The 23,548-nt window shown below is 44.8% G+C and overlaps 1 protein-coding gene across 1 annotated transcript; it reads right to left on the reverse strand.

Annotated features, from left to right (window-relative positions):
• Window positions 1-13,463: 13,463 nt before the first annotated feature.
• Window positions 13,464-16,632, reverse strand: LOC143624744 (GDSL esterase/lipase At1g28580-like). The gene is made up of 5 exons (XM_077095296.1): window positions 16,368-16,632; window positions 14,480-14,707; window positions 14,251-14,399; window positions 13,905-14,178; window positions 13,464-13,806 (listed from the first exon to the last, which is right to left on the reverse strand). Exons 1-5 carry the CDS (start codon window positions 16,630-16,632, stop codon window positions 13,565-13,567), a joined length of 1,158 nt encoding a protein of 385 aa, XP_076951411.1. The 3' UTR covers window positions 13,464-13,564.
• Window positions 16,633-23,548: the final 6,916 nt, after the last annotated feature.

Raw genomic sequence — 23,548 nt, forward strand, 5'->3', positions numbered from 1 at the left:
CAACCGGTTGGATAATAAGATCAGAAAATGCTCATCGGTTAGTTTAGTTAGTCAAACGGAAATCAATGAAACAGAGAGGTGACATTTTTAGCAAAAATACATGTAGATTTTAATTACTTTAAAAATAAAATATAAACGACATGTGAGGCAACACACTATGGGCGCCTTCAAGGGGGAGAAACGGCGCCGTTGGAGGGGGAACACCACCGGGGACGCTGTGAAGGCGGGCGTGGAGGGTGTCGGCGCCAAGAGGACAACCGGCGCCTTCTCTCTCTCTCTCTCTTCCTCTCATCCACACACATACATATATATTTATATATATAATGGGACGCCCAAGGGGCTTTAAACCATAGCGGGGTGTTATGGAGAAGGGCTTCGAAGCCCCCGGTGCCCACGTGACGCTGATGTGGCACTGTGGAGGGGCTTCAATGCCCCTCACCATAGCACACAGCCTAAGCGGAGCCGGATATGAATGCTCGAATTTAGCTGACATGGAAACATCTGAAAAGTAATACTAGGTTCACAAAGTACAAAACAAACTAATTAAATCAATATGTGTCGGTCAGATGAAAGGCTCGTATGCCCAAACGAGTAACGAAATATGTAAGTTAATTTTTTTAAACGGCATTAACGGTACGTAGACTATAATTGTTGGAGCATCATGATCACCCTAATGATACTGACCTTGCCAAGCAACTGGGCAGGCTTCCCAAGGTGCAATCAAGGCTACCAAGCATCCCGGGAAAACCATGTCTTTGTTGATGAACCTCGTATATTTTTTGTATGCTACTTTGAGTCGTACTCCTTAAATATTTTTACCATATAATTGAGGAATACCTAATATTACTAATTTTAACAAAATTTATAAAATTTACACTCAAAATAAGTAGGTTTAGAAATAAATAATTAAAATGATAATATTATTCACATTCGCAGAAAGTGTGAAGGGCTTCACAACTCACTGTCTTCGACATCTGTAAATACTCTTCCATGGTGTCGCTTGTACCCGTACGCTAGTTGACGACTTGTCGCCGTGCATTTTTGCATAGGAGAAAATATGGGTTTACCTCTCGCGTCCTCCCGTTGTTGAAAAAATGCATAATCGCGTTCTAAATCACCAACAATTCGTAAAAATAGTTGGCCACTCATCCGAAAACAGCTAAAATCATTCCGAATCAAAAATGGGATATGGCGAAAAATAATCTTTTATCAGCCGGTCATGAGCACCTACACGATCCCGTTGAGTATGAGGTCGTCTTGTTCGTGGTTGTGAGCTTTCGCAATGCTCAACTAATAGTTGGGCAGCCTCTCGAATCGTACTAAATATCGCGTCATACTCTGAATCCGAAATAGCGTCTGGATCAGGGTAATAGTCGGGTGTCAAAGATAAGTTAGAAGACATGATTTTGGAAAATATTTTATAAGTTTAAAGAAGAAAACGATTTCGGGAAAATGCTTGCCTGAAAAGGGGAGTATTTGCCGGAAATCGCTAAGAAGAAGAAGAGAAGGGTGAAAGTGTGGATTACAAAGAACCCTCTCCCCCTTTATATAGTAATCGCAATTATTGCGGTGAATTTAATGCCGAGGAGAGAGAAATCGAAGGTGCAATGAAACTATGACACGTGGCAAAAAGCAAGCTGGCAACAGCTGTTGACAGGACGCATACCATTAATTTCGCGGCCACGCGCCCGAATAATCGCGCCCACGCGCCTGAAAAGCGTCTGGAATGACCATGTACTGTCACGTCACCATAACTTCCTGCACGTCCTGACACAGTCAGAAGAAACCGTCGCACGACGTTTCAGAGATTTGGACTGTTCCTATCTTTCCACCAACCTTTCGAATTTCAAAATTCAAATTTTGAAAATATTAAAAAGTAAGCGGGAAAATACCCCTTACCTTGGCAAACAAGTAACCGTAAGACGGTTGCGGGTACAGTGTAAAGGCAAAACCCTTCACGTACCAAGCACCCGCAGGGAATTGAAGCCAAGTAAAACCTTGGCAAACAAGTAACCGTAAGACGGATGCGGGTACAGTGTAAAGGCAAAACTCTTCACGTACCTAGCACCCGCAGGGAATTGAAGCCAAGTAAAACCTTGGCAAACAAGTAACCGTAAGACGGATGCGGGTACAGTGTAAAGGCAAAACCCTTCACGTACCTAGCACCCGCAGGGAATTGAAGCCAAGTAAAACCTTGGCAAACAAGTAACCGTAAGACGGATGCGGGTACAGTGTAAAGGCAAAACCCTTCAGGTACCTAGCACCCGCAGGGAATTGAAGCCAAGTAAAACCTTGGCAAACAAGTAACCGTAAGACGGATGCGGGTACAGTGTAAAGGCAAAACCCTTCACGTACCTAGCACCCGCAGGGAATTGAAGCCAAGTAAAACCTTGGCAAACAAGTAACCGTAAGACGGATGCGGGTACAGTGTAAAGGCAAAACCCTTCACATACCTAGCACCCGCAGGGAATTGAAGCCACGTAAATTTTGGCGAACAAGTAACCGTAAGACGGATGCGGGTACAGTGTAAAGGCAAAACCCTTCACATACCTAGCACCCGCAGGGAATTGAAGCCAAATATTCCTCGGCAACCAAGTAACTATAAGACGGGTGCGGGTACAGTGTAAAGGCAAAACCCTTCACATACCTAGCACCCGCAGGGAATTGACGCCAGGAATACCTTGGAAGTAAAGTAACCGTAAGACGAGCGCTGGTACAGTGTTAAGGCAAAACCCTTCACATACCTAGCGCTCCGCTGGGAATTGAAACCAAGAAGGATCTTCTGGGCAATGCTTGCGGAAACGGAAATAACATCCCCGCATAGCGGGAACGTCAAGAACTACGTTGTTTGAAGCTCCAGGATGGAATTAGTGGTTTTAACATAATTGATCACTATGTTCAAAACTACCAAAACCTCATGGAGAGTCCACACAAGTGGGACTCAACGCTCCTGACTTGCGAGGAGGTTACAGACCTACCCGCATCATACCCAAAGACCAAGCAGGAAACTCGGGAATTTCTGCAAGTGACAAGGACTTCCGCGGGAAGAATCCCCATGGAAAACCTTAAAAAACCCTTTTCAAAACCCTTTGCTTAAGTCCAAAAGTTCACCTCACTTTATTAAACACGCATGAGAAGAACATTGGACTGGGGGGACTTGAAGAGGTAGGTCCCAGCAGAGCCCAGTTGGACCCGCAAGACTCACCTTAAACAGGGACGTCTGCGCAGAAACCAACTGGATCCGCATGACCAACCATGCTCAGAGACGTGACGTCCTTACGCGCAGTACGCAAGCTGGTCCCGCAGGAAATGCCTCCCAATGGTGAAGGACTCCGCCTGTCCCCGCAGCCTCGGATACAAGCCATTAGGGAAGGCCACCCGCGCAGCAAGGCTACACGCACAAGGCACTTAGCTCTCAATCGTTCAGTGTCACCTGAAGGAATGAGCGAAGCCGGGAACAATCCCGCACAAGGGCGGGAGGGGGAATACTCCCGCCCAAATAAGCCAGTCCGTACGATACGGGAAGATCTTCTGTACTGTACCTGACGAGGTATGGGAAAAAGATCTGACTAAAGATACGACAGCTTATAGACAACAGTATGGCGAGCAGCATGCTCCTACACTGTATGTCACTATTAGCCGCTGCCTACTCACCAACTCTTGTCATACCACGTGCGTAGCTGGCAGTTGGTGGAAAAGGAATAGTATACAGCAGGCCTGGTCGCTATCAGCCGCTACCTACCCACCAACTACCAGCAGGGCACGTGCGTAGGCTATTGTTGGTGGAACAGGAACACTGTTGCAGCCGGCCATACCTCCTTGGAAACCTACCTTCGGCTATAAATACCACAAATGGTATGACCATCTCATCTTATCTTGTATTATCATATCTTATCACATTATCATCATATTATACCTGATATCTGCTCTAGCAATCTCTTAATATACTCTTATATTTAAAGAGCAATCTAGTCTGATTCTCACGCCGGAGGGTGGTCACAAGGAGGAACCCCCCCCTTCTCAGTGACGAGCTCACGGTGTCTGTTTTGCAGGTTATCAGAAGAACCATCTTCCAAGGGTCTAACCCCTCGTGGGAAACATCTCTCTAACCCCCAGGTTACCAGTAATCTGTCCGGGGTCCGGTTAGTGTTTCTTCATTGGCGCCATCCGTGCATAAAGCTAGAACTTCAGTTTTCTCCAGTTTTTTCAAACTTCTACAAAGATGGTTAGAGAAATTCCGGTAACCACAACCCCAGCTACTGGGGGGAATACCGGTAACACAGTTTTTACAAACACTACCCCGGTTACCCAAGCCGGGGCAAGTGAAGTAAATTTTACGAACACTACCCCAGTTACTCATGCTGGGGCAAGTGCAGTAAATGATCGCCTACTGGGATCCACTGATACCCAGGTTGAGAAACGAAGACTCCCCCGCCAAACTCTCGATGAAGTCAAGGCATGGGCGGAGGCACGACAAAAGGAATTCCAGGCTGAGTTGGACGAACGCTTGCGTTCCGTACAACAGGCCGACGAATTCGAATACTGGGAGGATGACTCGGAGGAATCCGACTCCGACGCGAACCCTCGCCATAGGGCAAAAGGGAAGCGTAAGGAAATGGAATCCCAACCGAAAAGGCATTTTGGACAAGCCTTCAAACCAAAAAGCACAGGAGGAAGTCCACGAGACTTCTCCAAAACGTTCAGACCAAACGTTGCAAATGCAGGAATGTCCAAATTTGCAAGGGACATTGCGGAAGCAATCGCCCCAAAGAGTGCCAAACAAATGCCTAACATAGGCACATATGACGGTATATCTGATCCAGACGATCATTTGAACAGGTTCATAGCGGGGGCAACCGTCAGCAATTGGACGGAACCCACGTGGTGCTACATGTTTCAAATGACGCTTGTTGGGGCTGCTAGAGCTTGGTTTGATCGTCTACCGGTCAACCACATCTACGACTGGGCAGACTTCCAGCAGAAGTTTAGCCAACACTTCAGCCAGCAACGGAAGTATACAGAGGAGCAATGGACAATCCTCAAATGCATACGAGAAGAAGATGAATCTCTGCCAAACTTCATCACTCGCTTCAACTCAAAGAAGCTAAGTTTGGGCAATATCAGTGAAGATCTTGTTCGCGCTGCCTTCATCCAGGGCGCGCATGACCCAGAGCTCATCCGCACCCTAACTGGTAAAGATGGCATGCCATCCACATGGGATGCCATCATGACAGCAGCAAAACGCTATGCGGAAACGGAGAAGCAACTGGGTAGAGATCTCCCACAGAGCACAAACCTCTACACTCAGAAGACGAGAGAAGACAACGTCCTCACCGCCCGATTAAATAAAAAGCGGAAGCTAGGCATTTGGCAGTCAAGGGTAAACTTTGACACCTCATCCGGCTTCCAACATCGATTGGGCGGAAAGGATAATGTACAGCCGCACCGAAACTCCAGATGGACGCCACTCACCAAAAGCGTCACTGAGATATTCGCCACTGAAGAGCTCCCGTGGCCAAAGCCTCCAATAATCCGACATCGTCACGATGCTGATCGGAGCAAATACTGTGACTTTCACAAGACAAAGGCCACAACACTGAAGAATGCATAGACGTAAAAGACATGGTTGAAGCATTTGTCAGAGATGGGACGCTCGCGCACCTTGTGGCGCAATAAAGGCTGAGCAGGCGGGTGCGTGTAGAACCCCAGCTGGGGAAAACACGAATAAAAATTCCAGCTTCAATGTCGAGACAACATGCTGCGTAAAGAACGAGATCCCGAACCAGGTGCGTATCGGCTCGATGGCACTCCCATCCCAACAACATGGAAGGGAGCTCATTTACACAGTTCGTATGTAAATCAATTCCAATTTGTAAAGAAAAGGCCAAGAGCCACTTCTAATGGAAATGATTCTCTTTAGAACATCGAAGCTGATAATTTTACTTTTCTGAACACTAATATGACGATATTCACATTATGTGAAGTCGTTGCATGGGAAGGCGGTTCTACCCGCACAAACCCAATAATGTGAAAAAACCTTCACGCAGGTCAGTTGAAGGGGAAAGGTTCAGCACCCAAAAATGAAAGTGCCGGTCTATCCGCACGAATCATAATGAGGAAACTGAACAATAACCTATCAACAACCGCGCGTCGAACGGTTAAACTATGCAACACTGGTAACGGCATTCACATTACGTGAAGTCGTTGCGTGGGAAGGCGGTCCTACCCGCACAAACCCAATAACAGGAAAAAACCTTCACGCAGGTCAGTTAAAGGGGAAGAGTTCAATTATCCCATTAAATGAAAGTGCAGGTCTATCCGCATGAATCATGAAAGGAAACTGAACACTAACCTATTGACAACCGCGCGTCGAACGGTTCAAAACAAAATTCTTAAAAGGATGAGGAAAACCTACACGCAGGTCAGATGAAGGTTAAAGTTTTGCCATCCTACTAAGTGCAAGTGACGGTTCTACCCGCACAATCACGAAAGAGGAAGCAAAACTTCACACCTATTATCAGCCACGTTCAAAGGTTAACTTATCCTCAAAAGATGAGGAAAACCTACACGCAGGTCAGATAAGGGTAAAGTTTCGCCATCCTACTAAGTGCAAGTGACGGTTCTACCCGCACAATCATGAAAGAGGAAGCAAAACTTTAACCCATTATCAACCACGTTCAACAGGTTAACTTATTCTACACTTGGAAAATTGCTAATTTAAACTAAGTATGCAAGTCATAAGTTTATAAAGCAAGAAACCCAAAGAAGGAAATAACAATCTTATAAGCAAAAAGATTAATATTTCACAAACGAATTATTACAAGAATGGCCGGGTAACTACCCGCCTACGAAAAGAAAAATAATACATCTGTACAAGCTAAAACTATCCTAGCAGTGGGAAGGGATCTTCAGGATCAGGCTTCAGGGCCACTTCCACTTGGACCAGCCCCATCGGTAGAGTGTGGCAGTTCAAGGAAAGCTAGCCCATCATCAGCAGCAGCGACTTCCTTCACCTTCTCCACCACTGGATGCGGGAAGGCGGCATATTGGTTCACCGCTCGGTCATATGCAGCTTCGGTGTCCACATCGAACAAAGGGAAGTTGGAAGGCGGGACGCCTTTCTCAACGAACCCTAGACCAAGCAGGAAGCCGGCCCTTTCCCCATCCTCATGAGAAGCGTTGAGGGCTGTGCTCATGGCATCATCGTAAGTAGTCTCTGAGAAGACCCGATGCACAACCTACAAAGAAAATACAAGTGTTAAACACCTTTTCTATGTACAAAGGAAAGCGTGAAGACGTAAAGCCAAACATACCTGAGGCAACGCTTCTCGAAGAAGCCATTCCTAGGCAACCAGAGCTTCTCGGAGGGCGGCTTGAGCTTGGGTGCGGGCGCGTTCGGCTTCGCTTTTGTTAAGGTTGGCAAGTAGCACTTCTTTTGCAGCAGCCTCTTCAACGCCCTTAAGCTTCCGCTCGGTGTGATCAAGCACGCCCCTCTGGTCCAGGATCTCTTGAAGCTTCTTGGCGTCCACCATCGCCAAGGCATCATGAGCACGTTGGAGAGCCTCCAATTTGGCCTTGAGCTCCTCGTTCTCCACGCGTAAAGGCTCAGCAACGGCTTCAGCCTTGGTGGCCCTCTCGGTTGCGTTCCTCGCAGTTTCCTTAGCCAGCCGAAGCTGTTCGTTAACAGCTTGGGCAGCCTTGGAGCGGGCCTCGAGTCGCGCTTGAACCTCAACCTCGAGGGCCTTGAAGGCCTTCTCCTTCTCCGCAGCAGCTGCGGCCAACTTTTGGTTCTCCTCCCGAAGAGCCCGCGCTTGAGATACTTCCTTGGCGCGAGCTGCTTTTAACTTGTCGTTTTCACGACAAAGCAGCTCGACGCGCGGCTCCATCCGGGCCTGGAGAACCCGAAGCTCATTGGTTAGCCTACCCTCCTGGTAGCTAGCCATGGCTTCCCCCAACGCACCATGGGGAGCAGCGTGGCGAGCCCATTCCACGCACTCCACAGGGGTACGAAGGGTTGTTCCTCGGCGTATGTTCCATCGCGGAACATACACTTCATTGGAATCCGACACTGCGAAAAACAAAAAAGCAGTTAGGAAAAGATGATAAAAAATAAGGGAAAAAGGGCCAAAGGAACCCTACGCACCTGTAGGGTCTATAACAGGCCGATAGCCGCCGAACCCATCACCTGAACCCAAAGGAAACCCATCCAAAAGGTCAGGCAGATGGGAAGGTGGCAAAGATTGGCGAGTACTCCCATGCGTACCTGATGGGCCGGCCGTCGGTGCCGGTGGCGGGGGCATGGTGGCAGCCGCCGCAGTCGCTGCCGCAGAATCCGCAGCAATCGTAACCGCCGGCTCGGTGAAAGATGCTGTAAAAATCGCACTTACCACCGGCGGTGACGTCATCTCGGCTGGAACAGTCGGCTCAAGGGACTGAGCAACTGATCCAGCGGAAGCAGGCGCAGGCGCCTGGGTAGTCGCCTCAGGTAGGCTGACCGAGCCTACCGTCATCGGCGGAGAGGTACTCCTCTGCGCTCCACACTGGAATGCGTCAACATCCACGCCTGCACAAGAAGATAAGTATTAATAAATTTATGAAGTATGATAAATCTACAAAAACAAGGATGTTTGTACTTACGGGTTTTCTTAAGCCTGAACGTACGGACGGGCGGGGACGAGCCCGATGGAGCCGGTCTCTTGATGCCGGCCACCGTCGTCGTCAATGGTTCTCCGGAGGTAACAGTCGTAGCCTCCGGAACAGTGGTCTTCTCACCACCGGGGTTCCCCGCCACCTCTTCACTATCTGACTCGGTGTCAGATAGGAGCACCGGATCAGCTGTGGAGGCCACCTTCTCCTTCCCTTTCCCACCGGCAGCCTTCCTCTTCCGCACCAGCGGAGGACCATCTGCGGATTCCTCAGAAGAAAGGATGTCAGGAATTCCAGCAGCGGGTACAGCATTGAGGGGTTGAGGATAGAGTATCGCCTTACCTGGCCGCCGTTGGCTCAGGATCTCGTGGCCCAGCGGATAGACCTCCACAAACCGATCCGCCGTTTGCTCCAGGATGGGCAACTCGTTCTCGTCAAGAGCACGAGTACCCACCCGCACGGGACCGTCAGCTTCCCGCGGGTACAGGAGCGACTCCAAATTGTTCCCCTCTGAAAGAAAAGAAGCAGTTAGAAGAGAAACTCATATCAGCAAGAAAGACAAGACATACCATAAGGAATAGAGTTCAAACCGTATTCGAGAAGGATGGGAAACCGGGACGCATCCTTCCATACCCGACTCATCCCCAGCATCACCATCCCGGACTCCGCAAACCGGTAAACCGGAGATTGGACCCGGGATATCTTCGCGAACCATTCCGCCTCCTGGTAGCTGGAAGCATGAAGGCTCGGAAGCGCTTGCCCCTTCTTAAACTTCATGGCAATGGGGATGGCGCGGGCAGAAACGTAGAAGAACTCCCGCTTCCACGACCGGAGACTGCGCTCGGTCACGCAGATCTTCAAACCCTTAATACGGGTTGTCAGGGTGTACCACCCCTGGATGCACCTCCAAGTATAGAAGGTCATCAGGCGGTCCACATAGGGCTCAATACCCAGAATCCGGCACACCCACTCGAAGTGCCGGATCTTGGCAATCGCCATCGGATGCAACTCGGTTAGGTGCACACCGTGCCTCTCCAGGACACGGTACACAAACTTTGTCAATGGGAACCTAAGGTTCCCATAAACAAAGAATGCAGCATATACCCCGATCTTGCCACTGGGGGCATCGTACACAGTCTGGTGGGGTTCAGGAAACTCAGGCTCAAGAGACTCAAGCATGAATTTCCTGACGACGTACTGGTACTGATCGACAGGTAGAGTACACTGGCACTCGCCAGCAGTACTCCTATCGTCGGCTACAGCTTCAGCATCATGGGAAGACATATTGCAGAGGAAGAAGAAAACGATTTCGGGAAAATGCTTGCCTGAAAAGGGGAGTATTTGCCGGAAATCGCTAAGAAGAAGAAGAGAAGGGTGAAAGTGTGGATTACAAAGAACCCTCTCCCCCTTTATATAGTAATCGCAATTAATGCGGTGAATTTAATGCGGAGGAGAGAGAAATCGAAGGTGCAATGAAACTATGACACGTGGCAAAAAGCAAGCTGGCAACAGCTGTTGACAGGACGCATACCATTAATTTCGCGGCCACGCGCCCGAATAATCGCGCCCACGCGCCTGAAAAGCGTCTGGAATGACCATGTACTGTCACGTCACCATAACTTCCTGCACGTCCTGACACAGTCAGAAGAAACCGTCGCACGACGTTTCAGAGATTTGGACTGTTCCTATCTTTCCACCAACCTTTCGAATTTCAAAATTCAAATTTTGAAAATATTAAAAAGTAAGCGGGAAAATACCCCTTACCTTGGCAAACAAGTAACCGTAAGACGGATGCGGGTACAGTGTAAAGGCAAAACCCTTCACGTACCAAGCACCCGCAGGGAATTGAAGCCAAGTAAAACCTTGGCAAACAAGTAACCGTAAGACGGATGCGGGTACAGTGTAAAGGAAAAACCCTTCACGTACCTAGCACCCGCAGGGATTGAAGCCAAGTAAAACCTTGGCAAACAAGTAACCGTAAGACGGATGCGGGTACAGTGTAAAGGCAAAACCCTTCACGTACCTAGCACCCGCAGGGAATTGAAGCCAAGTAAAACCTTGGCAAACAAGTAACCGTAAGACGGATGCGGGTACAGTGTAAAGGCAAAACCCTTCACGTACCTAGCACCCGCAGGGAATTGAAGCCAAGTAAAACCTTGGCAAACAAGTAACCGTAAGACGGATGCGGGTATAGTGTAAAGGCAAAACCCTTCACGTACCTAGCACCCGCAGGGAATTGAAGCCAAGTAAAACCTTGGCAAACAAGTAACCGTAAGACGGATGCGGGTACAGTGTAAAGGCAAAACCCTTCACGTACCTAGCACCCGCAGGGAATTGAAGCCAAGTAAAACCTTGGCAAACAAGTAACCGTAAGACGGATGCGGGTACAGTGTAAAGGCAAAACCCTTCACATACCTAGCACCCGCAGGGAATTGAAGCCAAGTAAATTTTGGCGAACAAGTAACCGTAAGACGGATGCGGGTACAGTGTAAAGGCAAAACCCTTCACATACCTAGCACCCGCAGGGAATTGAAGCCAAATATTCCTCGGCAACCAAGTAACTATAAGACGGGTGCGGGTACAGTGTAAAGGCAAAACCCTTCACATACCTAGCACCCGCAGGGAATTGACGCCAGGAATACCTTGGAAGTAAAGTAACCGTAAGACGAGCGCTGGTACAGTGTTAAGGCAAAACCCTTCACATACCTAGCGCTCCGCTGGGAATTGAAACCAAGAAGGATCTTCTGGGCAATGCTTGCGGAAACGGAAATAACATCCCCGCATAGCGGGAACGTCGAGAACTACGTTGTTTGAAGCTCCAGGATGGAATTAGTGGTTTTAACATAATTGATCACTATGTTCAAAACTACCAAAACCTCATGGAGAGTCCACACAAGTGGGACTCAACGCTCCTGACTTGCGAGGAGGTTACAGACCTACCCGCATCATACCCAAAGACCAAGCAGGAAACTCGGGAATTTCTGCAAGTGACAAGGACTTCCGCGGGAAGAATCCCCATGGAAAACCTTAAAAAACCCTTTTCAAAACCCTTTGCTTAAGTCCAAAAGTTCACCTCACTTTATTAAACACGCATGAGAAGAACATTGGACTGGGGGGACTTGAAGAGGTAGGTCCCAGCAGAGCCCAGTTGGACCCGCAAGACTCACCTTAAACAGGGACGTCTGCGCAGAAACCAACTGGATCCGCAGGACCAACCATGCTCAGAGACGTGACGTCCTTACGCGCAGTACGCAAGCTGGTCCCGCAGGAAATGCCTCCCAATGGTGAAGGACTCCGCCTGTCCCCGCAGCCTCGGATACAAGCCATTAGGGAAGGCCACCCGCGCAGCAAGGCTACACGCACAAGGCACTTAGCTCTCAATCGTTCAGTGTCACCTGAAGGAATGAGCGAAGCCGGGAACAATCCCACACAAGGGCGGGAGGGGGAATACTCCCGCCCAAATAAGCCAGTCCGTACGATACGGGAAGATCTTCTGTACTGTACCTGACGAGGTATGGGAAAAAGATCTGACTAAAGATACGACAGCTTATAGACAACAGTATGGCGAGCAGCATGCTCCTACACTGTATGTCACTATTAGCCGCTGCCTACTCACCAACTCTTGTCATACCACGTGCGTAGCTGGCAGTTGGTGGAAAAGGAATAGTATACAGCAGGCCTGGTCGCTATCAGCCGCTACCTACCCACCAACTACCAGCAGGGCACGTGCGTAGGCTACTGTTGGTGGAACAGGAACACTGTTGCAGCCGGCCATACCTCCTTGGAAACCTACCTTCGGCTATAAATACCACAAATGGTATGACCATCTCATGTTATCTTGTATTATCATATCTTATCACATTATCATCATATTATACCTGATATCTGCTCTAGCAATCTCTTAATATACTCTTATATTTAAAGAGCAATCTAGTCTGATTCTCACGCCGGAGGGTGGTCACAAGGAGGAACCCCCCCTTCTCAGTGACGAGCTCACGGTGTCTGTTTTGCAGGTTATCAGAAGAACCATCTTCCAAGGGTCTAACCCCTCGTGGGAAACATCTCTCTAACCCCCAGATTACCAGTAATCTGTCCGGGGTCCGGTTAGTGTTTCTTCAAAACGCTAATATAAGAATTTATCTGGCACATGAATGAATGAAAAATGGAATGAGGGTTCCAAACTAAACAATTAAAATAACAAGCATGTAAAGCGTCGGCTGAATTTAGCCAACTTGCTCTAGCTAAATTCAGCCGACGCTTTTCTGAACCAAATAATACAACTGGCGCTTTAGTTGGCGTATTACACCAATACGAACATGCACATTTTCAGTGAACGAACATGAACAAAAAAAATATATGTTCGGTTATGTGTTTGTGTTTGTTTTCGTGTATGGTTATCCCCCTCTTCATGCTTGTTCGGTTCAATTACATGCCTACAAAAAGGGGGAATTCTACAACATGATTGATGGTCTTCAATGGCACAACTTGCAGAATAATTCACAACTGCATCACTTGGTATATGACACAAATTGTTCAATATTCATCACTCCAACTTTGCCTAAACTGTTTGCACACAAATGGCAAAGAGCTCGTTATAACCCAGCCCATTTTGACGAAAATCCATTTGAAATTTTGTACAACTATCTGTTTAGGCATTAACCCGGTTTGACTTAAACCTGTTTCGACGCGGTTACAGAACCCAGCCCGGCCCGCCCATTTTACCACCTATATATCAGTATCTATTTAAATAAAAATGGATCAGATGTGTAAAATAGTGGAAAAATGAAGATATAAATCATATAAAATAGCCAACCATTTTGGTATTTTTCGTGTTAATGCAAAATGGTATGAGTGTCAAATTACTTTCATTTATAAATTACTGTTACAAAACTACTATCAAATATTTCATACGAAGTACTTACATAGAAGCTGATAATCCAACTCCTGAAGTTGAACACAATGAATTAAATTGAGGCGTAGAAAATAAATTCTGGGAAATAATTCGGTACGCGGCTTCGGTTAGATGTATTCCATCCCAACTAGCATACGTATCCGGGTCATCACACACGGTTGCAGACGTCTCTCCACATTCCACAGATAAGTCCACACCATACCGCCCTTCGCCTCCACAACACGCCTTCAAAGCTCCATTTGTGAACCCTAAAAATTTAACCAGGTATTAACTGATATCGTAGGTACGAATTATGAAACTGGTTATTATTTATTATTATTCATCAACCTCGAATTTATTTATTTACCATATTTATATGGGAAAAGATAGATCTCCATGGCAGCATTGTAATGATCAGCATAGATGATGTTAACATCAGGATGAAGATCTTGAACTTGCTTTAGTTTTATTTGCAATAGTTTGCTGTGGTATTCAGCAAACTGGTTTAAACGAACGAGACAGCCGGTTTTGGGATCATACTCTTCGTTTTCTGAACCGCAAACTGTTAAATATGATGCAGAACATCCAATCGGAAAGTTTCCAGGGACAACTAATGATTTAGCCCCCATTTCAATTAACTCCTGTAATTCAAAGTTAGAACTTTAACATAAATAAGATAATTAATAATATAATAATATAACATTGTTCCTTACAGTGACTGCTGAGATGATGGTATCAATAATAGGAGGAACTAATGATTCAACCTCTTCGATTTTTTTACCCTCGAGAATTGGATAGTTGTAATCGTTTCCACCAATTTCTCCCACAAGGATCAAAAATCGTCCAATAAAATCTCTGCAGTCTGTCATAAATTTTATAATCAGTTACTATATAAGAAAACAGATTAGTTTAAATTTGAAATAAGAAAATTATATCGGTTACTTGAACGGCTTCCGCAAATGGAAGGAAGTGATTGTTTAAACCATGTTAACTGAACTCCTAAAGACGCATTTGTCATTGGATTTACAATTCCTTTTGGTTCAAGAACTGATGGATCCAATGCTGTTGCACCTGCAACTGCATAGTTCACTCCGTGTTTGAATGTCACCATGTTGTTATTCCAATTGTCTTGCAGAAATGGTGGTATCAATGGCAAGCCTAGACGCTCAGCTGCATAAACAGAGGAAAAGGAACAAAAACTGTGTAAATAAGTGTAACTTGTAATAATTACACAGGTATTAGATAGGTATGCTGATTTAAACATATTTACGGCCGTAAACAAACCGAACGTTTAGCAAACATATCAGGCTTTCAACGGAAAATTCGTTTATGTTCGTTCGTTTAATCAACAAATGAACGTGAACAAAGATCGTGTTCGTTTATTTATGTTCCTTCATTAAAGGCTTTTTATATTTTATATTTTATATTTTATATTTTCTAGCTTGATATCCAAGTATTAAACTTAGGAAACTTAGACCTTTAACAACTTTTTTTAATAATAATGACTATTATTATTATTATTATTATTATTATTATTATTATTATTATTATTATTATTATGTTAAGTATTTTTTAAGTTAAATCTGATTCATCTTTTGAATGGTCATGTGTAACGTTTGGTATTAACAATGTTTTTTTATATTTTCAAATTAATATACATTTGTTTGTGTTTGTTTATGTTCGTTTACGTTCGTTCAGAAAGTTAATGAACAAACACCGACACAAATTGCTTTCGGTTATGTGTTCATGACCCGTTCGTTAGGGATGCAAATGAGCCGAGCCTGAGCTCGACTAGGCTCTAGCTCGGCTCGTTTGAAACTTTATTTCTATAGCTCGAGTTTGGCTAGGGCTCGTCTCATTTACAATTTATTAATTATTTTATATATATATATATATATATATACATATACGCATTTCAATTATAATTTTGTATATGACATAATACATATTACTTAGTTATTTTTTCAAAAAAGTATATATATATATATATATATATAATACAAATGAAATAAATGACAGGCTCGTTTAGGCTTGCAAGCTGTCTTGCGCTCCATAAGTCTAAGTGTAGTAGGCGGTAAGGGGTGAGAACATCCCCCCCCCGGGGGGAATTTATTTGTCGCCGGAAATGTTGAAGAAAAATTAATATTTTATTTATTTAACCGTTGCCAACGGTCAAATTAAAAAAATAACAAATTTAAAGAAAATAAAATAAAGATGACGTGGTGATGTGATGGGGATACAAACCATTACACCCCTTTGCTGACTAGGCCGTCACATGTCAGGTATCCCCTAATTTATAGCCCCCAAGTGGAGGGCTACAAAAAATATTTGGGGGGGGGGGGGGTTTGGATTTTTGGCACGTAGCCACGGGGGCGATTTGTAGCCCAGGATGCGGTGTTGTATCCCAAAAATCGTCCCTCCCGCCTATACTTGATCTCCACGTCAGCATCTCTATCACACACCATCACACAAGTAGTCGACGTGTTTATATTGCCCCCTCCCCCCAACTTCGCCTAAGGGTGCAGTGTTCTCGCCCTTGTCAGTTGTCACCCCCATATTTGCCGCCCACTACACACTGCCTAAGGGAAGCTCGCACTCGGGCTCGTTTATTAAACAAGCTTACTTTTAGGCTCGAGCTCGTTTAAGCTCGGCTCGATTGAGCATTTTCACGAGCTAGTCCCGAGTAGCTTGTGAGCAGCTCGGCTCATTTACACATTATTATCATTGATGATTAATCCTAATTCCTAACGCTAATATAAGTTTTCATATATTCACTTGTTTCAATTTTTGGGCAATGCGATTCAGTCAACGTCTAAGATTGAGAAGTTACCGATGAAGTCGATGATGAGGCGGCCGTTGGAGCAACGGCCGATGGATTGATCGATATAGTCTTGGCCGTAAGGAGGTAAAAGTACTGAAAACACTCGGTTGGATATGGAGCCGAGGTGTTTAAGGTTACCGGTGTCGGCAAGCGAGTCACCGAAGCTGATGATGGACGTATAACATCCATTAGCATACAAACAACGGTTGGATAATAAGATCAAACCCACCAAAAAACCTGCAAAAGTTACGGGCATTGAAGAAAAAGAAGCCATCAACCGGTTGGATAATAAGATCAGAAAATGCTCATCGGTTAGTTTAGTTAGTCAAACGGAAATCAATGAAACAGAGAGGTGACATTTTTAGCAAAAACACATGTAGATTTTAATTACTTTAAAAATAAAATATAAACGACATGTGAGGCAACACACTATGGGCGCCTTCAAGGGGGAGAAACGGCGCCGTTGGAGGGGGAACACCACCGGGGACGCTGTGAAGGCGGGCGTGGAGGGTGTCGGCGCCAAGAGGACAACCGGCGCCTTCTCTCTCTCTCTCTCTTCCTCTCATCCACACACATACATATATATTTATATATATAATGGGACGCCCAAGGGGCTTTAAACCATAGCAGGGTGTTATGGAGAAGGGCTTCGAAGCCCCCGGTGCCCACATGACGCTGATGTGGCACTGTGGAGGGGCTTCAATGCCCCTCACCATAGCACACAGCCTAAGCGGAGCCGGATATGAATGCTCGAATTTAGCTGACATGGAAACATCTGAAAAGTAATACTAGGTTCACAAAGTACAAAACAAACTAATTAAATCAATATGTGTCGGTCAGATGAAAGGCTCGTATGCCCAAACGAGTAACGAAATATATAAGTTAATTTTTTTTAACGGCATTAACGGTACGTACGCTATCTGTTATCGCACGCGAGCGGCTCACGCGCGAGCCGCGTAGGCCGCACACACCGCAACAAGCCGCCACAAGCCAGCTCTCAATCATAATTGTTGGAGCATCATGATCACCCTAATGATACTGACCTTGCCAAGCAACTGGGCAGGCTTCCCAAGGTGCAATCAAGGCTACCAAGCATCCCGGGAAAACCATGTCTTTGTTGATGAACCTCGTATATTTTTTGTATGCTACTTTGAGTCGGACTCCTTAAATATTTTTACCATATAATTGAGGAATACCTAATATTACTAATTTTAACAAAATTTATAAAATTTACACTCAAAATAAGTAGGTTTAGAAATAAATAATTAAAATGATAATATTATTCACATTCGCAGAAAGTGTGAAGGGCTTCACAACTCACTGTCTTCGACATCTGTAAATACTCTTCCATGGTGTCGCTTGTACCCGTACGCTAGTTGACGACTTGTCGCCGTGCATTTTTGCATAGGAGAAAATATGGGTTTACCTCTCGCGTCCTCCCGTTGTTGAAAAAATGCATAATCGCGTTCTAAATCACCAACAATTCGTAAAAATAGTTGGCCACTCATCCGAAAACAGCTAAAATCATTCCGAATCAAAAATGGGATCTGGCGAAAAATAATCTTTTATCAGCCGGTCATGAGCACCTACACGATCCCGTTGAGTATGAGGTCATCTTGTTCGTGGTTGTGAGCTTTCGCAATGCTCAACTAATAGTTGGGCAGCCTCTCGAATCGTACTAAATATCGCGTCATACTCTGAATCCGAAATAGCGTCTGGATCAGGGTAATAGTCGGGTGTCAAAGATAAGTTAGAAGACATGATTTTGGAAAATATTTTATAAGTTTAAAGAAGTAAATGAGATGTTTGTAGAAATTGAGTGCATAAGGATGTATATATATATAATTTTGGATATATATATATATATATATATAATTTTGGAGATTTCTTTTATTTAAAACGGTCATATTACCGTTGAAAAAGGAGGAGGGCCCACTTCCCCCCACATAGTGTCGGTCTTCATGAGCGCCCCCCCCCCCCCCCCCCCCTCCAGAACGCCCCTTTCTTAGCGCCCCTCGACGGTGTTCAAGCCCAAAGGCGTCCTAACCTTAACGGTACTTGCAAAGAATAATAATTCTCGGTTGGATATGATGGCTAGGTATTTAATGTTACCAGCGTCGGCAAGGGAGTCGCCAAAGCTGATTATAGACGTATAGCATCCATTAGCATACACAGAACCACTCAACAACAACAACGTAAAAATAAAGAAAAAACCTGCAAATGTTACTGAGATTGAAGAATAACAGGCCATTGGGAAAGAGATCAAAAACTGATATTTTTGTTAGTGACTATTTAATTAGGATTGTCAAGCATGGGATGTTAAGACACTGATCACCCACTTCCTTCTAAAGTTGCACCAACTATTTGTCCTTTTTTAATTTTTTCTTTATTTTATTAACTTATCTAAAATATATTATATTTAAATTTTAATTAATTAATATTCTTTCGGATCTCACCTTGGGAACTTATCAATTCAAATAAGTTCCAGTAGAAAAACTCATTAACCAAACATTGAGTCGAAAACAGAAGAAAATTAATCAATGATGAAAGAACACATAGTTGGTGCCAAATATTTTTAGATGCAAAATATTTGCATGCAACCGCGGACACCACCTTCACCAACAAGTCCATAACCATAAACAAAATAAAGCGGCCGAACCTATTTTAATATCTATTTTATAAAACGAATCATTTCAATTCGAAATTTTTTTCCCCAAAGGCCAAAACTTGTGATCCGAAGCTACCCGTTTTGTGCGGAACCCTTATTGACCCAAACATGTTTTGACCAGTCAGCCGACCTACTATATATAATAACATATTATCATGTATAATCATGTATCAAAAATTTTTGGTTACATGCAAATCAAGTCTGTAAAATGATTATGTAAGGCTGAGGGGTGTGGGGCTTCAGCGGGGGCGCGAGAGCCCATCCGCTCGCGCCCCGGGGCGCGAGCACCACACCACCAAGGCGCGAGAGGGGCGCGAGCACGGGAACCAAGGCGGGCGCAAGGCCGGTAGCGGGAGGAAAATGGCGTAAAGGTGGCTTGGGAATGCGTGAAGGAGCCGTTGGACCATTTAATTGAGCCGTTGGGCTCATAATTTAATAAAAAAAAAAAGTTTTTTCTTCCTATATATAACCAATTTCATATAAATCAATTACCACAACTTCAAAAAAAACCCAAAATCAACCCATCTTCCCAATTATTTTTTTAAAAATAATGTCGTCGTACTCGTATGATTCCGACTCCTCCGAAGAGGATGATTTGCTTCTTCATGTAGGGGGAGTTTTGACCGCAACCGTGGTCAATCTCTTGCAAAATCAAGCCCATCAACCTCGACTCCCGAGGGTTAGAGCACCACCTCGTGATCGTGATCGATCGGGTGCTAACGATACTTTGATTAGGCATTATTTTAGCCCTCAACCGGTATATGCGGAGTCGGATTTTCGAACTCGTTTCCGAATAAGCAGGCAATTGTTCATGCGTATAGCAAGTGATTTAGAGGCACGGTATCCCTTTTTTCAACAAAGGGAGGATGCTAGGGGTCTCCCCGGTTTTACCCCTCTTCAAAAATGCACGGCTGCTATCCGTCAATTAGCGTATGGCATCTCGTCGGACGCTTTGGATGAGTATTTACAGATGTCGAAAAGGGTTGCACGTGAATCCCTTCATTTTTTCTGCCAAGGTAAAAAACATTAATTTTACTTTTTGTTAAATATTTATTACATTTTGTAATGTATATTGTATGTAGGAGTCATATCGACTTACGCTCGGAGATATCTGCGTAAACCTACAATGTATGACATCCAACGCATATATGAGGTGCACGCAGAAAAACATGGTTTTCCTGGGATGCTAGGTAGCATCGATTGTACGCATGTTGGATGGGCTATGTGTCCAACGGCCTGGCGAGGTCAGTTCCACCGTGGTGATCATGAAGGGCCGACCCTTATACTTGAGGCGGCGGTGTCACAGGATCTTTGGTTTTGGCATGCTTTTTTTGGTGTTGCTGGGTCAAATAACGATCTTAATGTTATCGATCAGTCAAATTTGATCAACGACCTTATCGACGGGGTTGAACCACCTCAATCTTTTGTTGCAAATGGATAACTCTTCAAGTACGGGTACTATCTGGTCGACGGTATTTACAACGAATGGGCTTTGTTAGTTCAAGCTTTTACAGATCCAATCGCCCACAAACGGAAGTATTTTACGAAGAAGCAAGAGTCTGCTAGAAAAGATATTGAAAGAGCTTTTGGAGCTATAAAAAAACAATATTATGTTCTGGCGAACCCGATACGTTATTGGACTCGGGAGAGGATAACGGACGTCGTCTACACGTGTCTGATCCTACACAACATGACGTTAGAAGACGAGGGCAAAGCTATCTGCCAAAACTACCAAGGTGACATTCCGCCACAACCGTCCACAATCAGTGATCAACAAAAACTTCACAACATAGCAAATATCAAGAGCCGTGAGATACACGGGGAGCTTCGACATGAGTTGGTTGAACATTTGTGGGAGAGGCGACCCGATGATCTTGTATTAGATTAGTGTTATTATTAAGTATTATTGTTTGTTTAATTTTTAGTATGTTTTTTTTTGTAATTTGAATTTTAAAAAAATGTGTGTTTTTTTAATAATTTATGAGTTTTTTTAATAATACGTTTTTAGAATATATTTATAAAAAAATAAAAAAAAAAATCCGCTGGAGCCCCTGCTCGTGCCCCTCCACACCAGGGCCAGGGGCTCCAGCGGGGGCTCCAACACCAATCTTATCCAGTTTATCTCTCTGCCACACGTCACAATATTATTGGCTGGAGCCCCCACTCGCGTCCCCGTTAGAGCCCCCCACACCCCTCAGCCTAAGGCTGAGGGGTGTGGAGCGCTAGGAAGGGCGCAAGAGGCCAGACGATCGCGCCCCGGGGCGCGAGCACCACACCACCGAGGCGCGATAGGGGCGCGAGAGGGGCGCGAGAGCGGAAAACGATGCAGGCGCCAGGGGGCTCGCGGGAGCTGTTGCGCGTGAGGGTGCTTGGGGAATGGTGAAAGAGCCGTTGGAGGCTTAAATGTGAATAATAAAAAAAAAAATTTTCCTCTATATATATCACAATATATATCACATATATCCACACCCAAAACCATTCTCACATACCACACCCAAAACCAATATCACATACCACACCCAAAACCCGAAATCACCCCATATTCCAAACCTTTTTTTAAAAACATGGCTGGAAATTGGTACCCAAACCTAGAATCAGATTACAGTTACGACGATTTATGGTCGGCACCGGACCAACCGATGTTTTATTCGGGGTCGCAACAACCATCCGGCTTTCAACCATCCAACATACAACCGTCTCCTAACTTTGTAGTTCCGGAGACACAAGAACCAGAACCAGAAGGTGAAGCTGCGGGACAAAGAAGACGCGTCCACCGGAAAAAACAAGTTGCAACGGACGGGTCGGGTTCGGCTTCGACCGGAAGGGCGAAACGGAAAATCACTCCGTGGTCATCGGATGAGAAGGAAGCCCTGTGTCGGGCTTGGATAGCCACTTCTGAGGATCGGCGTTGCGGTAATTGTTTTAACGTTTTTAAAAATGATTTTTAATAAAAAAGTTAAATAAAAAAGTTAAATGACATACAAATTTATTATGCATTTTGCAGCGGACTACCAAAAGAGCAAGGTCTTTTGGACAAAGGTTAGGGAGACGTTCTATTCGCTCGTTGGGAGTACAGAGCGGAACGCCGATATGATTTCGGGTCGGTGGACCGAAATCAGAAAATTTGTCGGCTTGTTTACTAATCTGTTCAACAGGAACGCCGGTCGTATGAGACCAAGTGGCAGTGACGATTTGGCGGTCTATAATTTCACTGTCGAAGAGTGGAGGCAGGAGTGCCTGCGGAGGTATGGGACGGTGAAGACGTGGGACGATGTAAAGGTGTGGGAGAGGTTGAGAAGGTGTTCCAAGTGGGTTGAGCTAGTGGCGCCGGACCTTGATGCGGAAGTAGGGCCGAAACGGACTAAAACTAGTTCGTCTGGAGCGTACAGCACTTCCGCCGGGTCGGATTGTCGGGTTGGATTCGACCTAAACGTTGCGGGGGAGGAAACGTCTTCACCGCCGAGGAGGCGGCCATTGGGAAGGGACGCCAGGGGGAAAAAACCGGCTGAGGGGGAAGCCGTAAACATCAACGATCTTGTTGAATCCCTCAATAAATTCAACAAAACCATGGAGGTGGTCTCTATTGACAAAAAGGAAAAAAAAAGAATGAGAGATTTGGACTTCCTTGCAAGAGACTTCAGCCACCTAAATCCGGTCGACCAAATGCTGATGGAAAAACAAAAGGAACGTATCCGGAAGAGGTTGATCGAAGAAGACGAAGCCGAATAATAAGAATAATGTTTTTCTTTAGTACTTTAATTTTTTTTTATATATTAATGTGTTTTTTTAATTAATGTGTGTTTTTTTAAATAATTTCTTGTTTTTTTAATAATACGTTTTTTTAATACATTTATAAAAAAATAAAAAAATAAACCGCTCGCGCCCCCTCTCGCGCCCCTCCACACCATGGCCCGGGGCGCTATCACCACTACCAACACCCATCTTATCAAGTTTCTCTCTCTGCCACACGTCACAATATTATTGGCTGGCGCCCCCACTCACGCCCCCTCTCGCGCCCCCCACACCCCTCAGCCTAACAATAAGGAATGATTCAAGATACCCTGACAAGTCTCTGCTGGCCATTGACCACATAAAAAATGCACATTTAATATTTCCTAAACAATTCATAAGAAACCTTTAAAATTAAAATAAGGAATAATGCATATATAATATTTAGTAATTATGTAGTTGGTATTAGAAAAAAAAATCATGTAGCTATCAAAAAGTTGTCACGCATCATAAATTAATTTCGTGTTGTTATATCATTTGTTATTAACAATACTACGTTATGAGTCAAAATCGAATTAATAAATAATACTTCAAGTATAATGAACAATCTCTAAATAATTTGTCTGGATAATTAATGAATAATCTCTTGGTTAATTTCTTGTTTCCAATATTTATAAAAAATTATTGTTGTATTGAGATCATGTTATGGTGAATGAAGAATAAATCAATATAAAGACAGATTTATAAGGCTATGTGTAGTGAGGGGCTACAGATTTGGGGGGGGATAAATGGC

This window comes from Bidens hawaiensis, unplaced genomic scaffold (assembly GCF_021521415.1).
Source record: "Bidens hawaiensis isolate Kalapana, Puna unplaced genomic scaffold, B.hawaiensis_p1.1 tig00003961_1, whole genome shotgun sequence".
NCBI classification, from domain to species: Eukaryota; Viridiplantae; Streptophyta; class Magnoliopsida; order Asterales; family Asteraceae; genus Bidens; species Bidens hawaiensis.

What these genes read in the sequence shown, in the direction of transcription:
- LOC143624744 (XM_077095296.1), bottom strand. Translation starts at nt 16,632, where the DNA reads ATGGCTTCTTTTTCTTCAATGCCCGTAACTTTTGCAGGTTTTTTGGTG. An exon ending in CCATCATCTCAGCAGTCACT is followed by an intron (nt 14,179 to 14,250) that starts GTAAGGAACAAT and finishes TTTGAATTACAG; the next exon opens with GAGTTAATTGAAATGGGGGC. An exon ending in TCTTTTCCCATATAAATATG is followed by an intron (nt 13,807 to 13,904) that starts GTAAATAAATAA and finishes TTAAATTTTTAG; the next exon opens with GGTTCACAAATGGAGCTTTG.